At 33.0% G+C, this 18,689-nt stretch overlaps 1 protein-coding gene across 2 annotated transcripts in view; it reads right to left on the bottom strand.

The window, feature by feature from the left end:
* LOC140437338 (uncharacterized) overlaps positions 1-18,474 on the bottom strand; it is a 48,348-nt gene extending 29,874 nt beyond the window's left edge. The window contains exons 1-3 of one of the 2 annotated variants that reach the window (XM_072526813.1): positions 18,299-18,474; positions 17,994-18,183; positions 9,805-9,904 (exon numbers count right to left, since the gene is read on the bottom strand). In XM_072526813.1, coding sequence (XP_072382914.1) covers positions 9,805-9,904; positions 17,994-18,183; positions 18,299-18,378 — 370 coding nt within the window. In that variant the 5' untranslated portion in view covers positions 18,379-18,474. Of the gene's footprint in view, positions 1-9,804; positions 9,905-12,168; positions 12,352-17,993; positions 18,184-18,298 lie in introns of those variants that run through there. The other variant, XM_072526814.1, reaches the window with a different exon arrangement.
* Positions 18,475-18,689: the final 215 nt, after the last annotated feature.

Below are 18,689 nucleotides of genomic sequence, written 5' to 3'. Positions count from 1 at the left end.
CTTTTCTTCAGTGGTAACACCATGTCTTGCTTTACCGGTACCTCCATAGGCACCCATGAATTCCTCAAACGTGAGGTCAGACACGTCTTGGACTTGGTTTACTTCCACTTCTTCATCTACGTCGTGGTCACCTTCGAAAGACGCCAGCCGGTTATGGTGTACTATCATCGGCTTTCCCCTCGGAATCTTGCTTATTCGGTAGATGACATCGTTGATCTTCTCCATGATGAGGTATGGACCTTCCCAAAACTGCTGCAATTTGGGAGAACAACCTTTTCGCTTCTTGGGATTATACAGCCATACTTTGTCGTTCTTCTTAAAGCAACCCTTTTCGGCTTGTGTATCGTACCGTTTCTTCATTCGGTCGCTAGCGATCTGAAGGTGGGAACGGACCAACTCATGTACATCGTCCATTCTTCTTCGTAATTCGATCACATAATCTTCACCTGCTACATCTTCTCCAGGTCGACACCCAAATTCTAGATCACAAGGTAGTCGCATTTCGCGTCCGAATAGGACTCTGGCTGGTGTCTGGCCCGTTGATTCGTTAACAGCAGATCTGTAGGCCATTGTGAAGAACGGAAGGTATTGGTCCCAGTCTCGCTGATGATCGGACACCATCTTTGTCAAATACTTGCCAACTGTCCTATTCATTCGTTCTACCATACCATCCGATTGCGGATGATACGCGGTAGTTCTTGTTTTCTTCATGCCTAGTCTATCACATATTCCTTGGAATAGATCACTTTCAAAGTTCCTGCCTTGGTCACTATGGATCTCCAAAGGGACTCCAAATCGGCTGATATATTCTTGGATCAACTTATCTGCAACGGTGGCGGCCTTCTGGTCTGGAAGTGCATAAATCTCGACCCACTTAGTGAAGTAATCCATTACTACCAACATGTACTTGCCCCCATTTTCACTTTCTGGAAATGGCCCTGCAATGTCCAAAGCTATTCTTTCAAACGGGCTTCCAACATTATATTGTCTCATAGGAGCTCTCCTTTTCCGGTGAGGCCCGTTACTCGTAGCACAAATAGTACATTTCTTACACCAGTCTTTTACGTCGTCGGAACTGTTCATCCAATAAAACCGTTCCCGAATTCGCTGAAGGGTTTTCCTTACACCAAAATGCCCTCCCGATGGACTGTCGTGTAACTGACGAAGTACTTCGGCTATTCTGCTCTTTGGGATCACCAACTGTCTTCTTTTCTCTGAACCGTCATCATTTTCCAGGACTCGTTTGAGCAAGCCATCTTCGATGATAAATGAGTCCCACTGGGCCCAATACGTCTTAACTACTGAGCATAGGTTTGATATTTCCTGCCAAGGTGGTCGACGGTTTTCCTCTTTCCATTTTCGGATTTTCTGTATAACTGGATCTCTCTCTTGTTCTTCCCTTATCTTAGTAGGCGTCCAGTCGTCGTTGACAATCGTCGTTCTTAGCACTGCTGCTTCCTTGGATTCCGTTTTGTTGCAGTGGGAACACTCTGCGGGGCATGGCCTTCTGGAAAGAGAATCAGCATTTCTGTGGCTAACTCCGGCTCGGTGCTCAATCTTAAAATCGTATTCTTGGAGTCGTTCGATCCACCTGGCTATCTGACCCTCTGGATTCTTAAACTGCATCAACCACTTAAGGGCGGCATGGTCGGTTCGGATTAAAAACTTCCTTCCATAGAGGTATTGATAGAAGTGCTCTACTGATTTAACTACTGCTAGAAGTTCTCTTCTCGTGACGCAATAATTCCGCTCAGGTTTTGAAAGAACTTTACTAAAATATCCGAGGACTCGTTCCTGTCCTCCTTGAATCTGAGACAGCACTCCTCCAATTCCCACATTACTTGCATCCGTATCTAAGATGAACTCTCCTTCTGGCAGTGGATACCCCAAAATTGGTGCTGTTATTAAATGCTTTTTCAACGTTTCAAAGGCATTTTGGCAGTCTATATCCCAGCGGTATTCTCTTGCTTCCTCTGTAAGTCGCGTTAATGGCTTAGCGATATCTGCAAACTTCTTAATAAACCTCCGGTAGTAAGTACATAGTCCAAGAAAACTTCTCACTTGATGTTTGTCAGTTGGTTTTGGCCATTCCTTAATGGAATCGATTTTTCCCTTATCCACGGCCACTCCTTCTTTACTGACTATATGACCCAGATAATTGACTTTACCTTGAAATAGCTGGCACTTCTTGGGGTTTAGCATCAATTGGGCAGCTTTAAGTCGATTAAAAACGTTTTCTAAATTCCTCAAATGATCTTCGAATGTCTCCCCCAAGACGATTATGTCATCTAAATAAACCAGGCATGTTTTCCAAGATAACCCTCTCAACACATTTTCCATAAGCCTCTCAAATGTCGCAGGAGCATTACAAAGTCCAAATGGCATAACGTTGAATTGCCACAATCCAGATCCTGTGGTGAAGGCTGTCTTTTCTTTATCGACTGGGTCCATTTCTACCTGCCAGTATCCAGACTTCAAATCTAAAGTAGAAAACAATTTACTTCCAGCCAATGTGTCCAATGTGTCATCGATCCGAGGCAGAGGATAACTATCTTTCTTGGTAACGTTGTTCAGCAAACGGTAATCCACACAGAACCTCGTCGTTCCGTCTTTCTTCTTAACCAGGACCACCGGAGAGACCCATGGACTCGTAGAAGGTTCTATCACCCCGTCTTTCTTCATTTCCTGAACAATCGTTTCAGCTTCCTCTCTCTTCGCCTGTGGTAATCGTCGAGCTGTTTGACGAATTGGCTTAGCATTACCAGTATCAATTTTATGCTTAACAACGGTAGTTCTTCCCGTCTTTCCTCCTTTCGCTACGAAAATATCACGATACTGCCGAAGAAATTCCCTTAATTTCCTTTTCTCCATCTGATTTAGAGACTGTCCTGCAACTGCAACCATTTGGTCGAATTTGTCGTTGGAATTATCAGATGTTGTCGCCTGACGAATTATGGATGTCACAGGTACACAAGTTCCTACTTTTGTCTCTTTCTTTATGGTCACTGGGTAGTCGTTGACATTGATAAGTCTCACACGAATTTCTTTAGCCGAAGTCACCAATTCCTTTCCAATTATGATTCCACGGCCAACCTCATCGTCGTGGTTCCAAGGCTCCATCATAACAGGTCTCCCTTCGTCTACAATTCCCTGTAGTCGCGCTACTATGATCGTTTCGCTTCTCGCAGGCACGACTGTATCTTCTGTAATGGCTGCTTGCACAGTGTTGTCATTATGTGGATGGAGAAATACCTCCTCGTTGCCAACTTTGATTACCTTATTCTTAAAATCCAATTGGAATCCATGCATATTCATTACGTCCATTCCTAATATAACATCCTCTTTGATGTCAGCAACTATAACAGTATGGACAAACTTTTCTGCCCCAATTCCCAATTGTACCTGGATTTCTCCATGAATGTTGGCATTTTCACCTGTAGCGGTCCGAAGTCGTAACCTCGTTGGTAACAGTTTCTTTCGGCTGTTTATAACTGTCGGGCGTATAATGGTTCTGGTCGCTCCGGTATCCACCAACAACGTATGCTTTTTACCATTTATGTCTCCATCTACATATACACTATCTTCACGACATTTCAAAGAAGCTATTAGTATGAGAGGGTCTTTGGAAAAGTTCTGGGTCGAAGCTGCCCCCCTAAGGCTGACCCGTTCTAGTTTTCCTGATGGTGAGTTTCTTGATTTGCGTCGTACCTAGGGTGCTTACAGGAGCTTCGTACGTGTCCTATTTCGCCACAATTCCAGCATCTGATGGTCTTCGTTTTCTTGTATGTCATGCTTTTCATCATATTAACGAGCTGGTCAAGTTTATCTTCATCTCCTTCCTCTTTTACAGTCCTAACTTTACTGTACCCGCCAGAGGCCTGCGTAGCTGACTCGTATTCGAGGGCGGCGGATAGGACATCAACCAGCGTCTTGTGACGAGCTAATCGCAGTGTTCTCTGCATTTCATGATCACGAAGACCATCAATAAACGTTTGAACGGCCAATTTTTCCATCATGTCTTCGGGAGCTGTTGGATAAGCATATCGTACTAATCTGGCAATATCTACCTCATATTCTTGAAGAGCCTCATCTTTCTTCTGTCTACGATTTTTAAGCTGTGACTGATATACATGCTCCAAATGTTCGTGGCCATATCGCATATTTAACCTCTTCTTCAGTTGTTCGAAATCATCGGTCTCCTCTACGGCTATGGTCTGAAGCACATCTAAGGCATCTCCTCGAAGAGCGATAGTCAGGTTTACAGCCTTTTCTTTTTCAGACCATCCATTTGCTCTTGCGGCTGATTCGAACTGTTTCATGTAGTTGTTCCATGATGATTTTCCGTCGAAAGTTGGGACTTTCACATGGACAGAACCTCCACTTCCTTCAAATTTCGGTCGTGTTTCCAACTTACATTTCGTCTCGTCTTCTTTTGACTCCACTGTAATTGGATTGTTTCCTCTCTCTGCTGTCCCGGTTTCCTCCATCTTCTTTTCCATCTCTTTCCATATCTTTTCTTCGAAGGCCAACATATCGGCAGCAACTTGGTTTTTTAACGAAGATATTCTATCGTCCAGGGCAGACATCTCAGAAGTGACTTTAGAGATTTCCGAAGAGATGTTAGCAGAGACTTTGCTTTCCAGAGAAGAAATCTCGTTAGAAACTTTGCTTTCTAAAGAAGCGATGTCGCCGGATACTTTGTTCTCCAATGATGCGATGTCGCCGGAAACTTTGGCTACATCACCAGAAACTTTGGCTACATCAGAAGAAACTTTCGAAATATCGTCAGAAACTTTGTTCTCCAATTTCGAAATCGACGAGATGACAGCATCATGTTTGTCTTCAAATATATAAGTCTCTGGATCTAGTCCTTCTTCTAGCAAAGCGTTCTTTAGTCGTTGGACTAACTCAGCCTTTTTTCCGGTGGAAGCTAATTCTCTGTCTTCAAGATGTCTTCTTAAATTAGTCACTGTCAGCTCATAAATCGTAGCCATTTTCACAATTTATTTTATATTCACTTATATTATTATTATAAGTCTAATTTATGTTCGATCTCACTCTGACACCATTTGTTGTGAATTTATTAATTGTTATGTCTTTAATTTATAATGTCTTTACTAATTTATTATATTGTTCCTACTTTAATTTATTAAAAGGCACGATAATTTATATAAGTTTATTTCTCACTAAATAATACACATAATTTATTTAGGCGAGCGTAACAAAAATATCGCGAGCGCGAATCTTCTTTATTAACTGTTCCTTCCAAATAAAATGTCCTTTATATATGCCATTGCCTTTACGCTAGAATCATCGAACAGCCTTCTCGATTAGCGGCGAAATTATAACGGTAAGGCAAACGGGTATTTTTACATCGGCTCGACCGTTTCTGGAAGGTCCCTTCAGGTAAATTTCTGCCGGCTAATAGAATACTCTCGTAAAATCTAAAAACAGAACAGCATTAGTCATAATATTTACGGTTATTTTAGGCCAGGATAATTATCGTAACAGTATACTAGAATATGGAGTAGTTAAATGAGAATTTACGAAATCTAACTTAGCATTAAGATATTTTATATTATCTAGTCCTAAAAGACCATCGAAACTTCTATGAAAATCAAAAAGATGGAACTTAATCTTACCTTCCTGATTAAATTCTGAAAAAATGGGGATTTCTGCACAAAAGTCTTTCTTTGTACTTTGAAATACTGCGGAAACAACAAAGGGTTCATAAAAGATATAATTTTTGTAGAAAAGGTTAGCTTTTTCGGGGTTTAAAAAAGATTTAGAGGAACCTGTATCTACCAGTAACTTTAATGGAGGATTATGAATCTGAATATATGGCAGTTCTCTTTTATTTGTAGAAAAATTTAATTCTATTAAGTCGGTTGGTTTTGAAAGATGCCGTCTTGAAAATTTTGATGATGCTCTTCGTTAACAATATCATAAGTTTGTTGATGAGAAGTCTGAGGAGTATTTTGGTAATCACTATTATTAATCGATTCGTATTCAGTATTATATACTTCTTCGAATGTAAAATTTTGATTTGGATTTCTAGGGTTGTGGAAATTATTCCTGAATTGGGGAGTACTATTTCTAGTAGTTGTACTCATAGGAGTAGATGTGTTTGGAGCAAAATTGGGATTTGATCGCCAAGCGTTCTGAGCTGGCTTGTTAGAGTTTTGAAAGCTATTTCTGAACTGGGGAATACTATTCCTAGTAGATGTACTCATGTTAGTGGGTCTATTGGGAACAAAATTTGGATTTGGTCGCCAAACATTTTGAGTTGGCCTATTAGAATTTTGGACATTATACTGATAGTTTTGGGGAGTGTTTCTTTGATACTGATGTGATTGTGAAGGTTGAAAATGTCTATTATTGCGAGAATTTATTTGGGAATTTGAATGAAAATTATAGTTTGGGTTTCTAGAACATTTCTTACTATTAACATCATTATTATTAGTATTAAAATTTTGACTTTTTTGATAGTATTTAATATTATCTTCTTCTTTAATGAATTGTATAGCTTGCTCGATAGATTGTGGTCTCATTGCCCGAATTATGGGTCCTAAAGGTTCTCTTACACCTGCTAAAAATGTTTTTAATGCTTGTTTGTTAAAGAAATCTCGTTTGTATGTACGTTCCTGACCAAGATGGTGTAAATCTATATAGTTACAAATAGAATTTAATAAATCTAGCACCTTTTCATGAAATTGATAAGGTGTTTCGTTTGGCTTTTGTTTAAGATTAACTAGATCCTGATTTAGACAATTTTCGTCTCTTTGATCAGCAAAATTTAAAATTAATGTATTTTTTATACCATCCCAATCAGTATTGCCGCTAATCGCAATTATTTCTTCAGCTCTTCCTTCTAATTTATTTAATATACCGTTCAATAATAAACAATTTTGAAAGCTATTAGGATTAGTTGTATCAAAATAATATTGTAAGATTGATTCGGTAGCATTTATAAATCTATAAAGTTTATTGATATTACCATCAAAACGAGGAATAATGGCTAAATTTGCGATATCTAACTTAGGTACAATAATAGTAGCATTTGAAGTACTTGGTGAAGTCATTTTATTTTTATTTAATACTTTTCTTTCTTAATAATATTCTTATCTATCAAAAATAATAAGTAAATAATACGTACTCTTGACTATTATTTTCACAAAAGGATTTAATAGGCAAAGAGGAGTCTGAATATGAATAAAAATTATTAGCTTACCACATTTATGTACTTCTGCTTGTTTATTCTGATGTCCCTGGAAATTCTGGATGTCCTGATGGAGCCCAAAATCACTGACAGTTCGAAAAGTTTATGAAAAACGGAAACCGGTTCTTTTTTCGTCAAAGAGTTAAAACTCACGAATATCCGCAATGGAATTCTACGAAAAATCCACTAAGACTGCGCCACTGATAGTTTCTGTCCTTCAGGGACGATTTTTTAAAAAATAATTATTTAATTTACAAATGCGAGAGAACTTTATTACGTTCTTAAAAGTTACAATATTAAAATTAGACTTCGCTGTACAAAGATTCAAATCAGACTGAATAATAATTAATTAAAATGAAATACATTACATCATCATCATTTTGGCTTTACAACCCTGTGTGTGTATTTCCATATTTCTCATGTCTTCATCGATGTTATCTAGGAATCTTGTTCTGGGTCTTCCTCTTCTTCTTTGACCAATAGGTCTATCAAGGAGCGTTTTTCTAGCTGGGTCGGTTTGCTCCATCCGCATAACATGGCCTACCCACCTTAGACGTCCTATCTTTATGTGTTTTACGATATCTGGTTCCTGGTATATCCTATAGAGTTCGAAGTTGTATCGTCTTCTCCAGACACCATTTTCATTTACCGCTCCATAGATGCGCCTTAGTATTTTTCTTTCGAAACATCCTAACATGTTTTCATTACTTTTTGTTAAAGTCCAGGTTTCTGAACCATATGTTAGGACTGGGCGTATTATTGTTTTGTAGAGTTTTACTTTTGTATTTCTTGATATAACTGTAGATTTAAAAAGGAGATTAAGCCCAAAATAGCATCTATTAGCCGTGCAAATTCTGCGGTTTATCTCTGCGGTAGTGTCATTTTCAGTATTGACGAGCGTTCCCAGGTATACAAATTCGTTAACTGCTTCGATGACGTCATTTTCTATAACAAGTGGCCGTAGTGTTTGTGGTTGCGTACCTATTTTCATGTATTTTGTTTTGTTGGTGTTTATTATTAAACCCATTTTTGTAGCCGCTTCCTTTAATGCTACGTACGCCTCGCGTGCTGCGTTTTCCGTTCTCCCAACAATATTGATATCATCAGCATATGCTAAGATTTGCACAGATTTGTTATATATTGAACCGGTAGTTGTGATTTGTGACGTACGTATTACTTTTTCCAAAGCTAGATTGAATAGTATACAGGAGAGTGGGTCTCCCTGACGTAGCCCGTTATTTGTTTTAAAAGGTTCAGAGAGTTCCCCCTGGATTCGTACTTTGCATTCAACTTTTTCAAGGGTTAGTTTGGTTAGTTGAAATACATTACACATTGGAAAATAAAACAATAATTCGCAAGTTGCACTTTTATATTCAGGTCGATCATAGTTCAGGTGCTGACGCATCGGATTTGGGGTACTGGCTTATGGGGTCAACGACTATAACTCGCGTGTTGCTCTCTGCGGCATTGTATTGGTTCAATACTGGTCTGGGCTTCCATTGATGTAATCGGTGTTGATTTTGGAGCACCGGTGATGACGCGAAGGGCAGTGTTCTCGGCGACTTCAAGCTTGGAGGTGGTGTTTGTACTCGCAGTTATTGTAGCTTCACTCCCATATTCTAATATCGGCCGGACATAGGTTTTGTATGTTGCTACCAGGACATCTTGCGTGGCGCCCCACTTTGTTGAAACATAGGAAAGGTGTAAAACTATGGAGTTTTATATGGATATTTCCTCACATGTTTAACCAATTTTTTGAAATTATAAATAGAACACATAAGGACGTACAATGTTTAAGATAGTAATAAGTATATAAGTACAGTTGCAGTCACTGAATAGTTTACACCTTAATTTTTACATTGTAATACTGTAACATCGCAGTGTCGGTCGTACAGATTTATTAAATTTTAAAATTGTTGTCAAAAATTCCGCGCGTATTGAAAAATAAAATAAAAAGCTATTAAACGCGTCCAAAATGCTTAGCATGCATTTGAATCACGCACAACAAAAACTCAAAGAATAGCACAAACTTCTGTCTATAATTTCAATTTTGTTACATTTTGTAAAGTAGATTTATTTTATTTTGGTGTTTTAATTTTAATCAACCTATTCTGTCCGGGTCCGCCACTTACGCCACAACATCACTTTAGCGTAAAATGTCTACTAGATATGTCTTCTTCTTTTATGTAGATATGACTGTTTTTCAATGCGCCTCCAGTAACTTCGCGCCTAAGTCTTCCTACTGGGGAAGCGTCTTTACTACTCTATTTGTTGTCATTCGGCTTATATGATCGTTCCATTCTACTCTTCTATTTCTTACCCAGTTCTTGATGTTCTCCACCTTGCTTCTACGTCGTATATCTGTACTTCTAGCTCTGTCCCATAGTGTCTTACAAACATTTTTTCTGAGGGTTTTCATCTCTGCTGTTTCTAACATCCTTTTTGTCCTCTCTGTGCCAGGTCGTGTATCTGTCGCATATGAAAAACTACTACTAGATATGTAAGGGTGTAAACTATTCAATGACTGCAGCTGTACATTGCAATACATTTATATAGATTTAAATATTGCTATATTTTTTATTTACCTTTTACTACTTGTGGAAGATGGGTCATTAAAGGTTTTTTCTGTGAGTTCTCTTGCTGGCTTGTGGAAGACAAATCCTTTTCAAGTTTTCTTTTTGAAGGCTAAAAATAAGGTTCACAATAAATATATATGTAAATAAACTTGCAGGTATGGTAAAACTTAAATATTAAAAGTTCACGTGAGTCTTCAAACGAACTTTCAAACCGGTTTAAAGGCACCTTCGGGTAAAGGAAGACGGACCATATTACCTATATAATTGTATAATTTTATCAATTAATGAAAGAAGATAAATTATTCGGTTAATGTAAAATTCACTATGTGTTTTACTTTTTTAATTAATAAAATAAAAAAAATATATAATTATAAAGTTTCTTTGACTTAATACATGCTAAACCACGATCATGGTTAGCGATCAGTGTAGTAATGTCTGGGGGGTCGGGAGACAGATCTCGGAAGCCCTGAAGAAGACATCATAGAGGATGTTGAAAGCTCGGCGCAATGATAATCGACGCGGTTCAACCCGGAAGACTGTTGAGTTTAATCTTAATTTTTGTAATAGTATTAATCTTAGCTCTAGGAATAATTGTCTAATTCCTCTAAGCGCGGAAATCTTTCGGAACATTATATATATATATATATATATATATATATATATATATATATATATATATATATATATATATATATTGATACGATTAGGGTTTATAGAAAATAATTTATAAGTTATATACTACATAATATTAGATATTTGGTTGTTTTAAATAAGTTATATACTAGAGAATTTTATAAAAATATATTTATGTGAGGGCATTTTAAGAAATTAGCATATAATAATTGTAAAAAGTTGTATTTTAATGTTGTAAATAGATTTAAGTGAGCCATGTGCCTAGGCAACCAACTATACAGTAAGTAATTGACAGATAGAAATTAATCATAATACGAATATAAGTGGGGTTATAATAATATATTGTTTGAAATGTGTATTTTATTAAATTAGAGTGTTAGTTACTAATTTGAATGTTTATTCTGATCTGAAAAGCCTAAATGTCAACAAAATTATCAATGGAACATTAACGAATTCTCCAGAGTGCAGAGTGTGACCATTGTTTACGGTCGAACATTCTGGAATAATGATTATGTCGGTGGATGGAACAGATATTTTTTCGAGAACATCTATATCGAAGAAATAGAACAAATTGGAACATGATCTCTTACCAGATGGTTCTGGAATATCAAAAAGGATATAAATACCCGTGATTTGGATTCAAGATGAGAGTTTTTAGTCAGAAGTCAAGCAGTTTATTATGAAAGTTAGTAGATTAGTTAGTGAAGTCAATTGTTCACAGTTTTAGTAAGTCAGTCAAGCAGTTTAATAAGAAATATGAAAGTTAGTTGGAGATAGTCCAATTGTTTAATATAGTGAGTTAAATGAAGATTAAAAATTATGCATATATTTAATGCACATTTATAATTATACACAAATAATTATTGAAGATTATAAAAGTATATTAGAAGAATATTGGATGGACATTGGAAGGAATTAAAATTATATTATGATTGGAGATTAATATAAATCAACTTATAATAATTGGATATTGGTATATTGAAAAGAAGAATAAATATAAATGGTGTTTGCTGGTGGTGTATAAATGCTGGTGAAGAAAACTATATCTTAAATTGGTAGAAGCTGATAATTGGAAAAAGTAATTTCACAAAAACAAGGATAACCGAAGTACGAAGACATTCAGTGGTGATTAGAATCTATATAGTGGAAAACAGTTCATTTAGGCATTCAGTGAAAGAAAGGTACAAAATTTTGTTAATATAATTTAGTTAGTGTCATAACAATTTCAATTTTGAAGATAGTTTGTTTAAATTTTAGATTGTCTATAGAATTTAATTAGTTTTATAAGAATATCAGTTTAAAGATAGTTTATTTTAAATTTACATTGGCTAAGTTAGATATATATGTGTGTTTCATAATAGTTATAATAAAGATAATTTAAAAAAGTACTTACAAGCTAATTCTTTGAGAACCGCGATAAAAACCCTATATATTATATTATTAAAAATACTCATTGCTCATCATTCAAACAAAAAACACATCATAACAATATATATATATATATATATATATATATATATATATATATATATATATATATATATATATATATATATATATATATATGTATATATATATATATATATATATATATATATAAAACAAAGAAAGCTCAAAAGTTTCTGTCTTTGATTATTTATACGAATTCAATTATATATCATAAAATTATTTTAACATAGTTAACTAAATAAAAATTAATATGAATACATTCTTAAGTTGGTCTTAAAAAGCTTTAAATACCTTTGTTCGGTATTCCGGAACTATAGATAATGTAGGTGCAGCTTTATCAATCATTGAAGTCTTATTGATGGGTTGATAAAGGAGATGAGGTACAAAGTGTTTTGAACAAATTGTATCATTTGGCGTAGAGATTCGGTCAGACATTTTCATGTTTTTTATCCACTGATTTTTCGTTTTTGTACTAATTGGAGATCTAAAAAGTACAGTAAAGCCAAATAGACATAATGCATATAATATTAATTAATTATTATTAATATTAATACATAATTAAAACAGACTACAGTAAACGTCTTTTATGTTCATCATTATCCTTGGCATTACAGCACTTTATGAGCCAAACTCTCCCCCATTATATCTTATCTCTAACAACTCTTCTCCATCTTTAATTTCGATGGATTTAAAGTCTTCTTCCAAGTTGTCCAGGTACTTAAGTTTCGCTCTATCTCTGGTAGGTCATCCCACTGGTCTTCTTTAGTAAAATTCTTTTCTCACTGTTGCATCTTCCTCCCTTCTGATTACATGCCCAATCCATCTGAGGCATGCTACCCTAATGGATTTCCCATCGTCAGTCTCCTCGAAGCTTCTATATAACTCAAAGTTGTAGCGTCTATGCTACAAACCCTGCTCTTTTAGTCCTCCGTATATTCTTCTTAGAATCTTAGGTTCGAAACGCTTAAACCGCTGTGGTCATTCTGTGTGTGACCAAAATTGACCTTACTAGTATTCTATACACGTTTAATTTTCCTTAGAAGTGTTGAGGCATTTTGTTTTCCCACGCCGCATCATGGTACCATTTAGTAACAAGGACTATTCTCTTAGTCAGTAACAAACCTAGGTATATGAAGGGATCCACACCTAACTCTATATCGTCAATTATTGGTCTACGTGCTGATTACCAGATCTAAAGACGCACATATATTTCGCTTTTTGGGCATTTATTTTTAGTCTCATTTTCAGCGCAGATGCCCTTAATAACCGAAAAGCTTTTGTTACAGACTCTGTAGACCTAAAGATTATGTCAATGTCGTCTGCATATCCAACCACTTGTACAAATTTATTAAATATTACCACTCGTATTACACCCAGTAAAAGGTATTACATTAACAAAAATAAAAACACTTTAAATTATAAAACGGACACTGGACAGTTAAGTAACATATATTGTAACATATTGAACAAAATTTATAAATATTAAAAATAGCCAACATTCATCTTAATAACAACTAACCTTAATAATTCATCAAATAAATATTATTCTTCTAACTTTTTTTTTATTGTTATTTTTATTTTTACATTTGAAATAATTTTAATTTTTTATCGTATAGCTGTAACGAACGTGCTTAAGACAATTTAATCTTGACATTCAATATTTCAAATACTTCAATGTCAGTTTTTATTTGCGAAATCTTTTAAATTCTGTGAGTGTTTTAAAATGTATTTGTACGCCATTTTTTGTAATGTTCAAATTGTTTTTAGTTTACTCCTGAGGAAGCTTTTAAATAAATGGCGAAATATTGAGTAATTTAGAAAAAAGAAAGATTTTTATTACAGACCACTTTACTCGATAATTTGAACGTATTGAAGTATATATATTGAAGTGATATTAAACATAGGAGAAAGAAAAATAGTGTTTAAAAAAAAATAATTTATAAGTTATATACTAGGGAATATTATAAAAATTATTTATATGAGGGCATTCTTAAGAAATTAGCATATAATAAGTGTAAAAAGTTTTTTTTTAATAATCATGATATATTTAAGTAAGCCATGTGCATAGGCAACCAAATATACTCTGAAAGTGACAGTTGGATAATGGTTGCGAATGTAAAGTGGGGTTATTTGTTAATTTAAGATGTTTAGTTTACATATAGTTACGGATTTGAAATAGTGTAATTTATTGATTTGGGGTGTTTAATTTACATATAAGTTTATATTCTGATCTGAAAAGCCTAAATGTCAATAAAATTCTCGATAGAAAAGTAAAGAATTCTCTAGAACACGGAAGTTAACCCTGTTTTGCGAGGTAGACTATTCGAGAATATTCATATATTTAGGAAATAGAACAATTCGAATATGATTTCTTGCCAGATGATTCTGGAACATTGAAAAGATATAAATACTCGGTGATTTGGATTCAAAGTGGTAGGTCAGTCAGTAAGCAGTCAGTATATAGTTAGTCAGTTGGGGAGATTTTCAAAGTCAGTATAAAGAAGAGACACAGTTAGTAAGCAGTCAGTATGAAGTCAGTAAAAAGTCATTAGTCAGTCAGAATTAGGAAGAAAGTATAAAGTATGCAATAATCAGTGATTTAGTATTAAAATTAGATAGTATTGGAAAGCATATTAGAAGAATATTGATTGGAGATTAGTAGAAATCAAATTATAATGGTTATATGGTGAATGGAGATTAGAAGAAATTAAAATTATAATAGTTATATAGTGATTGGATATTGCTGTATTAAAAAGAAGAATAAATATAAATGCTATTAAGAAGAAAAATATTCTAAATTGGTGGTAGCTGATAATTAAAACATTGTGGAGTATTTGGCAAGGCAAGTTTACAAAAGAAAGATAACCGAGGCTGAGAACGAAGACATTGAGTGGTGATTAAAATCTTTATTTTGGAGAACAGTTTCATTTAGTCATTCAGTGACAGAAAGGTACAAAATTTTGTTAATATAATTTAATTAGTGTCACAAGAATTTCAATTTTAAAGATAGTTTGTTTAAAATTTACATTGTCTATATAATTTAATTAGTTTCATAAGAATTTCAATTTAAAGATAGTTTCTTTTAAATTTACATTGGCTATGTTAGATATATATGTGTGTTTCACAATAATAGATATAATAAAGATAATTTCAAAAAGTGCTTACAAACTAATTCTTTGAGAACCGCAATAAAAACCCTATATATATATATATATATATATATATATATATATATATATATATATATATATATATATATATATATATATATATATATTAAAAAACACTCATTGCTCATTAAAACATCATTCACAAACAATACATCATTACAATATATATATATATATATATATATATATATATATATATATATATATATATTACAATATATATATATATATATATATATATATATATATATATATATATAAACAATTTGCAACTATAATAGAAATAGGTCCAGTCTATTTTCTACGGTCCACTGATAAATAACTTGGTACGTTAAAGACTAATGTTGTTAAACAGTCTTTTGTTAGGCACTCTTCGCCACACATAATTTTGAGGTCTTAAAGTATGCATAAAAATTACATCTTTTATACAAATCATTATTAACTTCTGGCATATCAACTTTTTTACCATTATATAAGTTCTCCCAGGATCATATAGAACTATTTATTTGGAAGTATTAGATAACAAGGGGGTTATAATAATATCACAACAGCTCGCCAGTTCATTTCGGCTTACAAAAAATTATGGGTTCATGTTGAACTGATTGACAGGTTTAGAAACAATTGCATACCATTAGAATATATATATATATATATATATATATATATATATATATATATATATATATATATATATATATATATATATATATATAGGTTTAGGAAATATGAGCCCCCTTAATTTAATAAATTAGTAGTTTAAGATATATTTGATATTAATTAATATACAAGTATGTAAATGGTTTGAAACTTAAGTTGACTGCATTTGAAAACATATTTAATATTAGTTTTATAAAAATGTTATTCATAAAAAGTTCTGAAACTTCATAAACCTAAAATACCATAACATATATAAAACTTCATTTTGTACACAAATAAAGTAGCTTTATTATAAAAAAAGAATAAATCATATTTTTAAACGCAAAAAACTGCTGTTGTTACATCAAAAAAAATGTCAAATAGTACATATTTAAAGAATAGCCAAAACAAAAATGTGATTAATTATTAACTAGTACTGTATACAAAATATCAAGAACCTTCTAGTTGAAATCTCTTTGTTCACACCTATAGAAACTTATTTATTTGCAAATGAAAGCAAGTGAAATGTATACTTCATTCACAATTATAAGAACTGACTTATGCAGAATTTAAAAGTATCCCGCTGATAAAGTCATAAAGTCGAAGCCATAAAGGGATTTGCCTCTTCAGGTAAATAGTAAAAAGGGCTGGCTTAACGAATTTTATATTTTATTTGTCATTTACACTACATATTTAATTTAAATAAATATCTAGATAATTAAGGGAAAAAATACATAAACTGATGGAGTATTAGAATTAATTAATTATTATATTTTCTGTCTCGATTCTCTATTAAATATATCCAAATTTTGAAAGTCATAAACAATTTTTGTTTTGTTAAAAAAATTGCAAGTGAAATAATAAAATGGTGAAGTGAAAATTAAAATGAATTAATGTAGATATATACATATAGCTAAATATGATTATATTTTATACTTCATGTAAGGAAAGAAGTGTTTTAATTGTTAGTAAGGTATAAAGTATGTCTGAAAAAGTTGGCAACAAATGGGAAATTTCTTTATTATTAATTTCATGAAAAAAACTATTCTTCATAAACATTTCTGCATTTCATAGAAATCAATAATCAAGTTTAAGTGGTATACACCGAAAATCAAAAATATTGATTTATGCTTAAAAGTGAAGTGCTTTTAAATTTAGGTGCAGCATAAAATGTTATTTTAATTTGGTTGTAGGATTTAAAAATTATTTTTAAATTTAGATTCATGGCCTTTTAAGGATGTATCAGTAGGTGCATTAATTTTTAAATTTATTTCTAATTTACCATATTCAATATACAAAATCAACAAATGCAAAAGTATTTTTTTATTTACTTTTTACTTTAAATGTATTATTTAATTATTAGAAGGCCATGAATCTAAACTTGGACATAATTTATAATAGATTAAAACATTTTAAAATTAGACTTTCTTGCATATCTAAATTTAAAATCACTTTCCTCTTCAGTATTAATTAATAATTTTGATTTTTCCTATCTACCACTTAATATTTTATAAGATTATCTGTTAATGATTTCTATGTGATGCATAACCTTTAATGAAGAATAATTTTTTTTCGTAAAATTATTAATAAAGAATATTTCCCATTTTTTGCCAACTTTTTCAGACATGAAACGGAAAACTTAAACATAACAAGTCAACATGAATAAATATGAACCTTTTAAAACGAGTAAATCGGTACTCACCGAAGGGACCTCAGACGTTCAGATACAATTAGCGTCTCTTTGTAAAGACAATGAAGTCGACTTTACTAAAGTAACAAGACATTTACTTAACACAGACACTACACAGTACTCCCCTGAGTTAGTGATAAGTTATAGTCTAAAAAAATCATTATGAAATTGACTGGCCAGTGTGAAAACTAGTGCCAATAAACACAAAACACACACAAAACATTTTCTTCATTGAGACTTAAAATAATGATTAATAACAATAATTATGGGAAATTTGTATGTTTATAAAAAGAGTTTTTTGACATTATATTTGAATGATAATATTTGATCTGATTATATATACCTACATATATACAGTTGTGCTATGCTTGGCTATTATGCCGGTCCTGGCAGCTTTGGTAGCTGTGATAATTATACAACAATAGAGTATTTACAAGGGATTATTCAGTTTTACAGCTGTTATTAAAATAACTTTTATAATGAGACACTAAATTTCTGGATACAGTATACAATTAAAGTTGTATACTGTATAATGTCCAGGTGTAATTCAGAATATTACCTATATTATTTTAATAACCTACTTCATTTATTAATATTTATAATCATTTAATTATTGTTACCTGAGATTCACCAATTGTAGGGATTGCATTCTCACGCAAACGGATAACAGCTAATGAGGTCCTATCTATACAGTCCTCCGCGAAATGTTTAGAACACAATTTACTAAATTTTGAAGGATCCCAGTCCCCAGTTCCCACACTATTTACGAACTGTATCCAGGCATTTCTCCTTTCAACATCTTTAGGAAATCTACAACCACATAAACCAAATTAAAAAGATTACCTGTTCTTTTTACATGCGGCATCACTAAAAACGAAAGTAATACCGCCATGTACAATGTTTACAATTACAATTTCATACTAACCTATGAAAAGATATTCCAGTGGAGATTTTCTTATTGTTACGAGTGTTATTTGGACACAAAATAAAAGAACACGATGTCATAATAGTTTCACTTTAAATAAACGTTAAAACCGTACAAAAATAAGTTCAAAATATTTTTAAAATTAAATTTCTATGCACAGAACTACTCGACACAAACAACAACAACAATCTGTCGGATACTCACCAATATGGCGAACCCAGAGATATGTGAGAGAGGGGATATGACATACGGTGAAATAGATACGAGTTGCCAGATGATTTTCTTTACCTAGATTTTAGCGCGATTTTTAAATAATGGAAGCGTATTATGGGTATATCCTCTTTCGGGAAACACATCTTAACCATCAAAATGAAAATTTTTTATGAAGACT

This window comes from Diabrotica undecimpunctata, chromosome 3 (assembly GCF_040954645.1).
Source record: "Diabrotica undecimpunctata isolate CICGRU chromosome 3, icDiaUnde3, whole genome shotgun sequence".
Taxonomy (NCBI): domain Eukaryota; kingdom Metazoa; phylum Arthropoda; class Insecta; order Coleoptera; family Chrysomelidae; genus Diabrotica; species Diabrotica undecimpunctata.
This window is presented reverse-complemented; position numbering and strand designations above follow the sequence as displayed.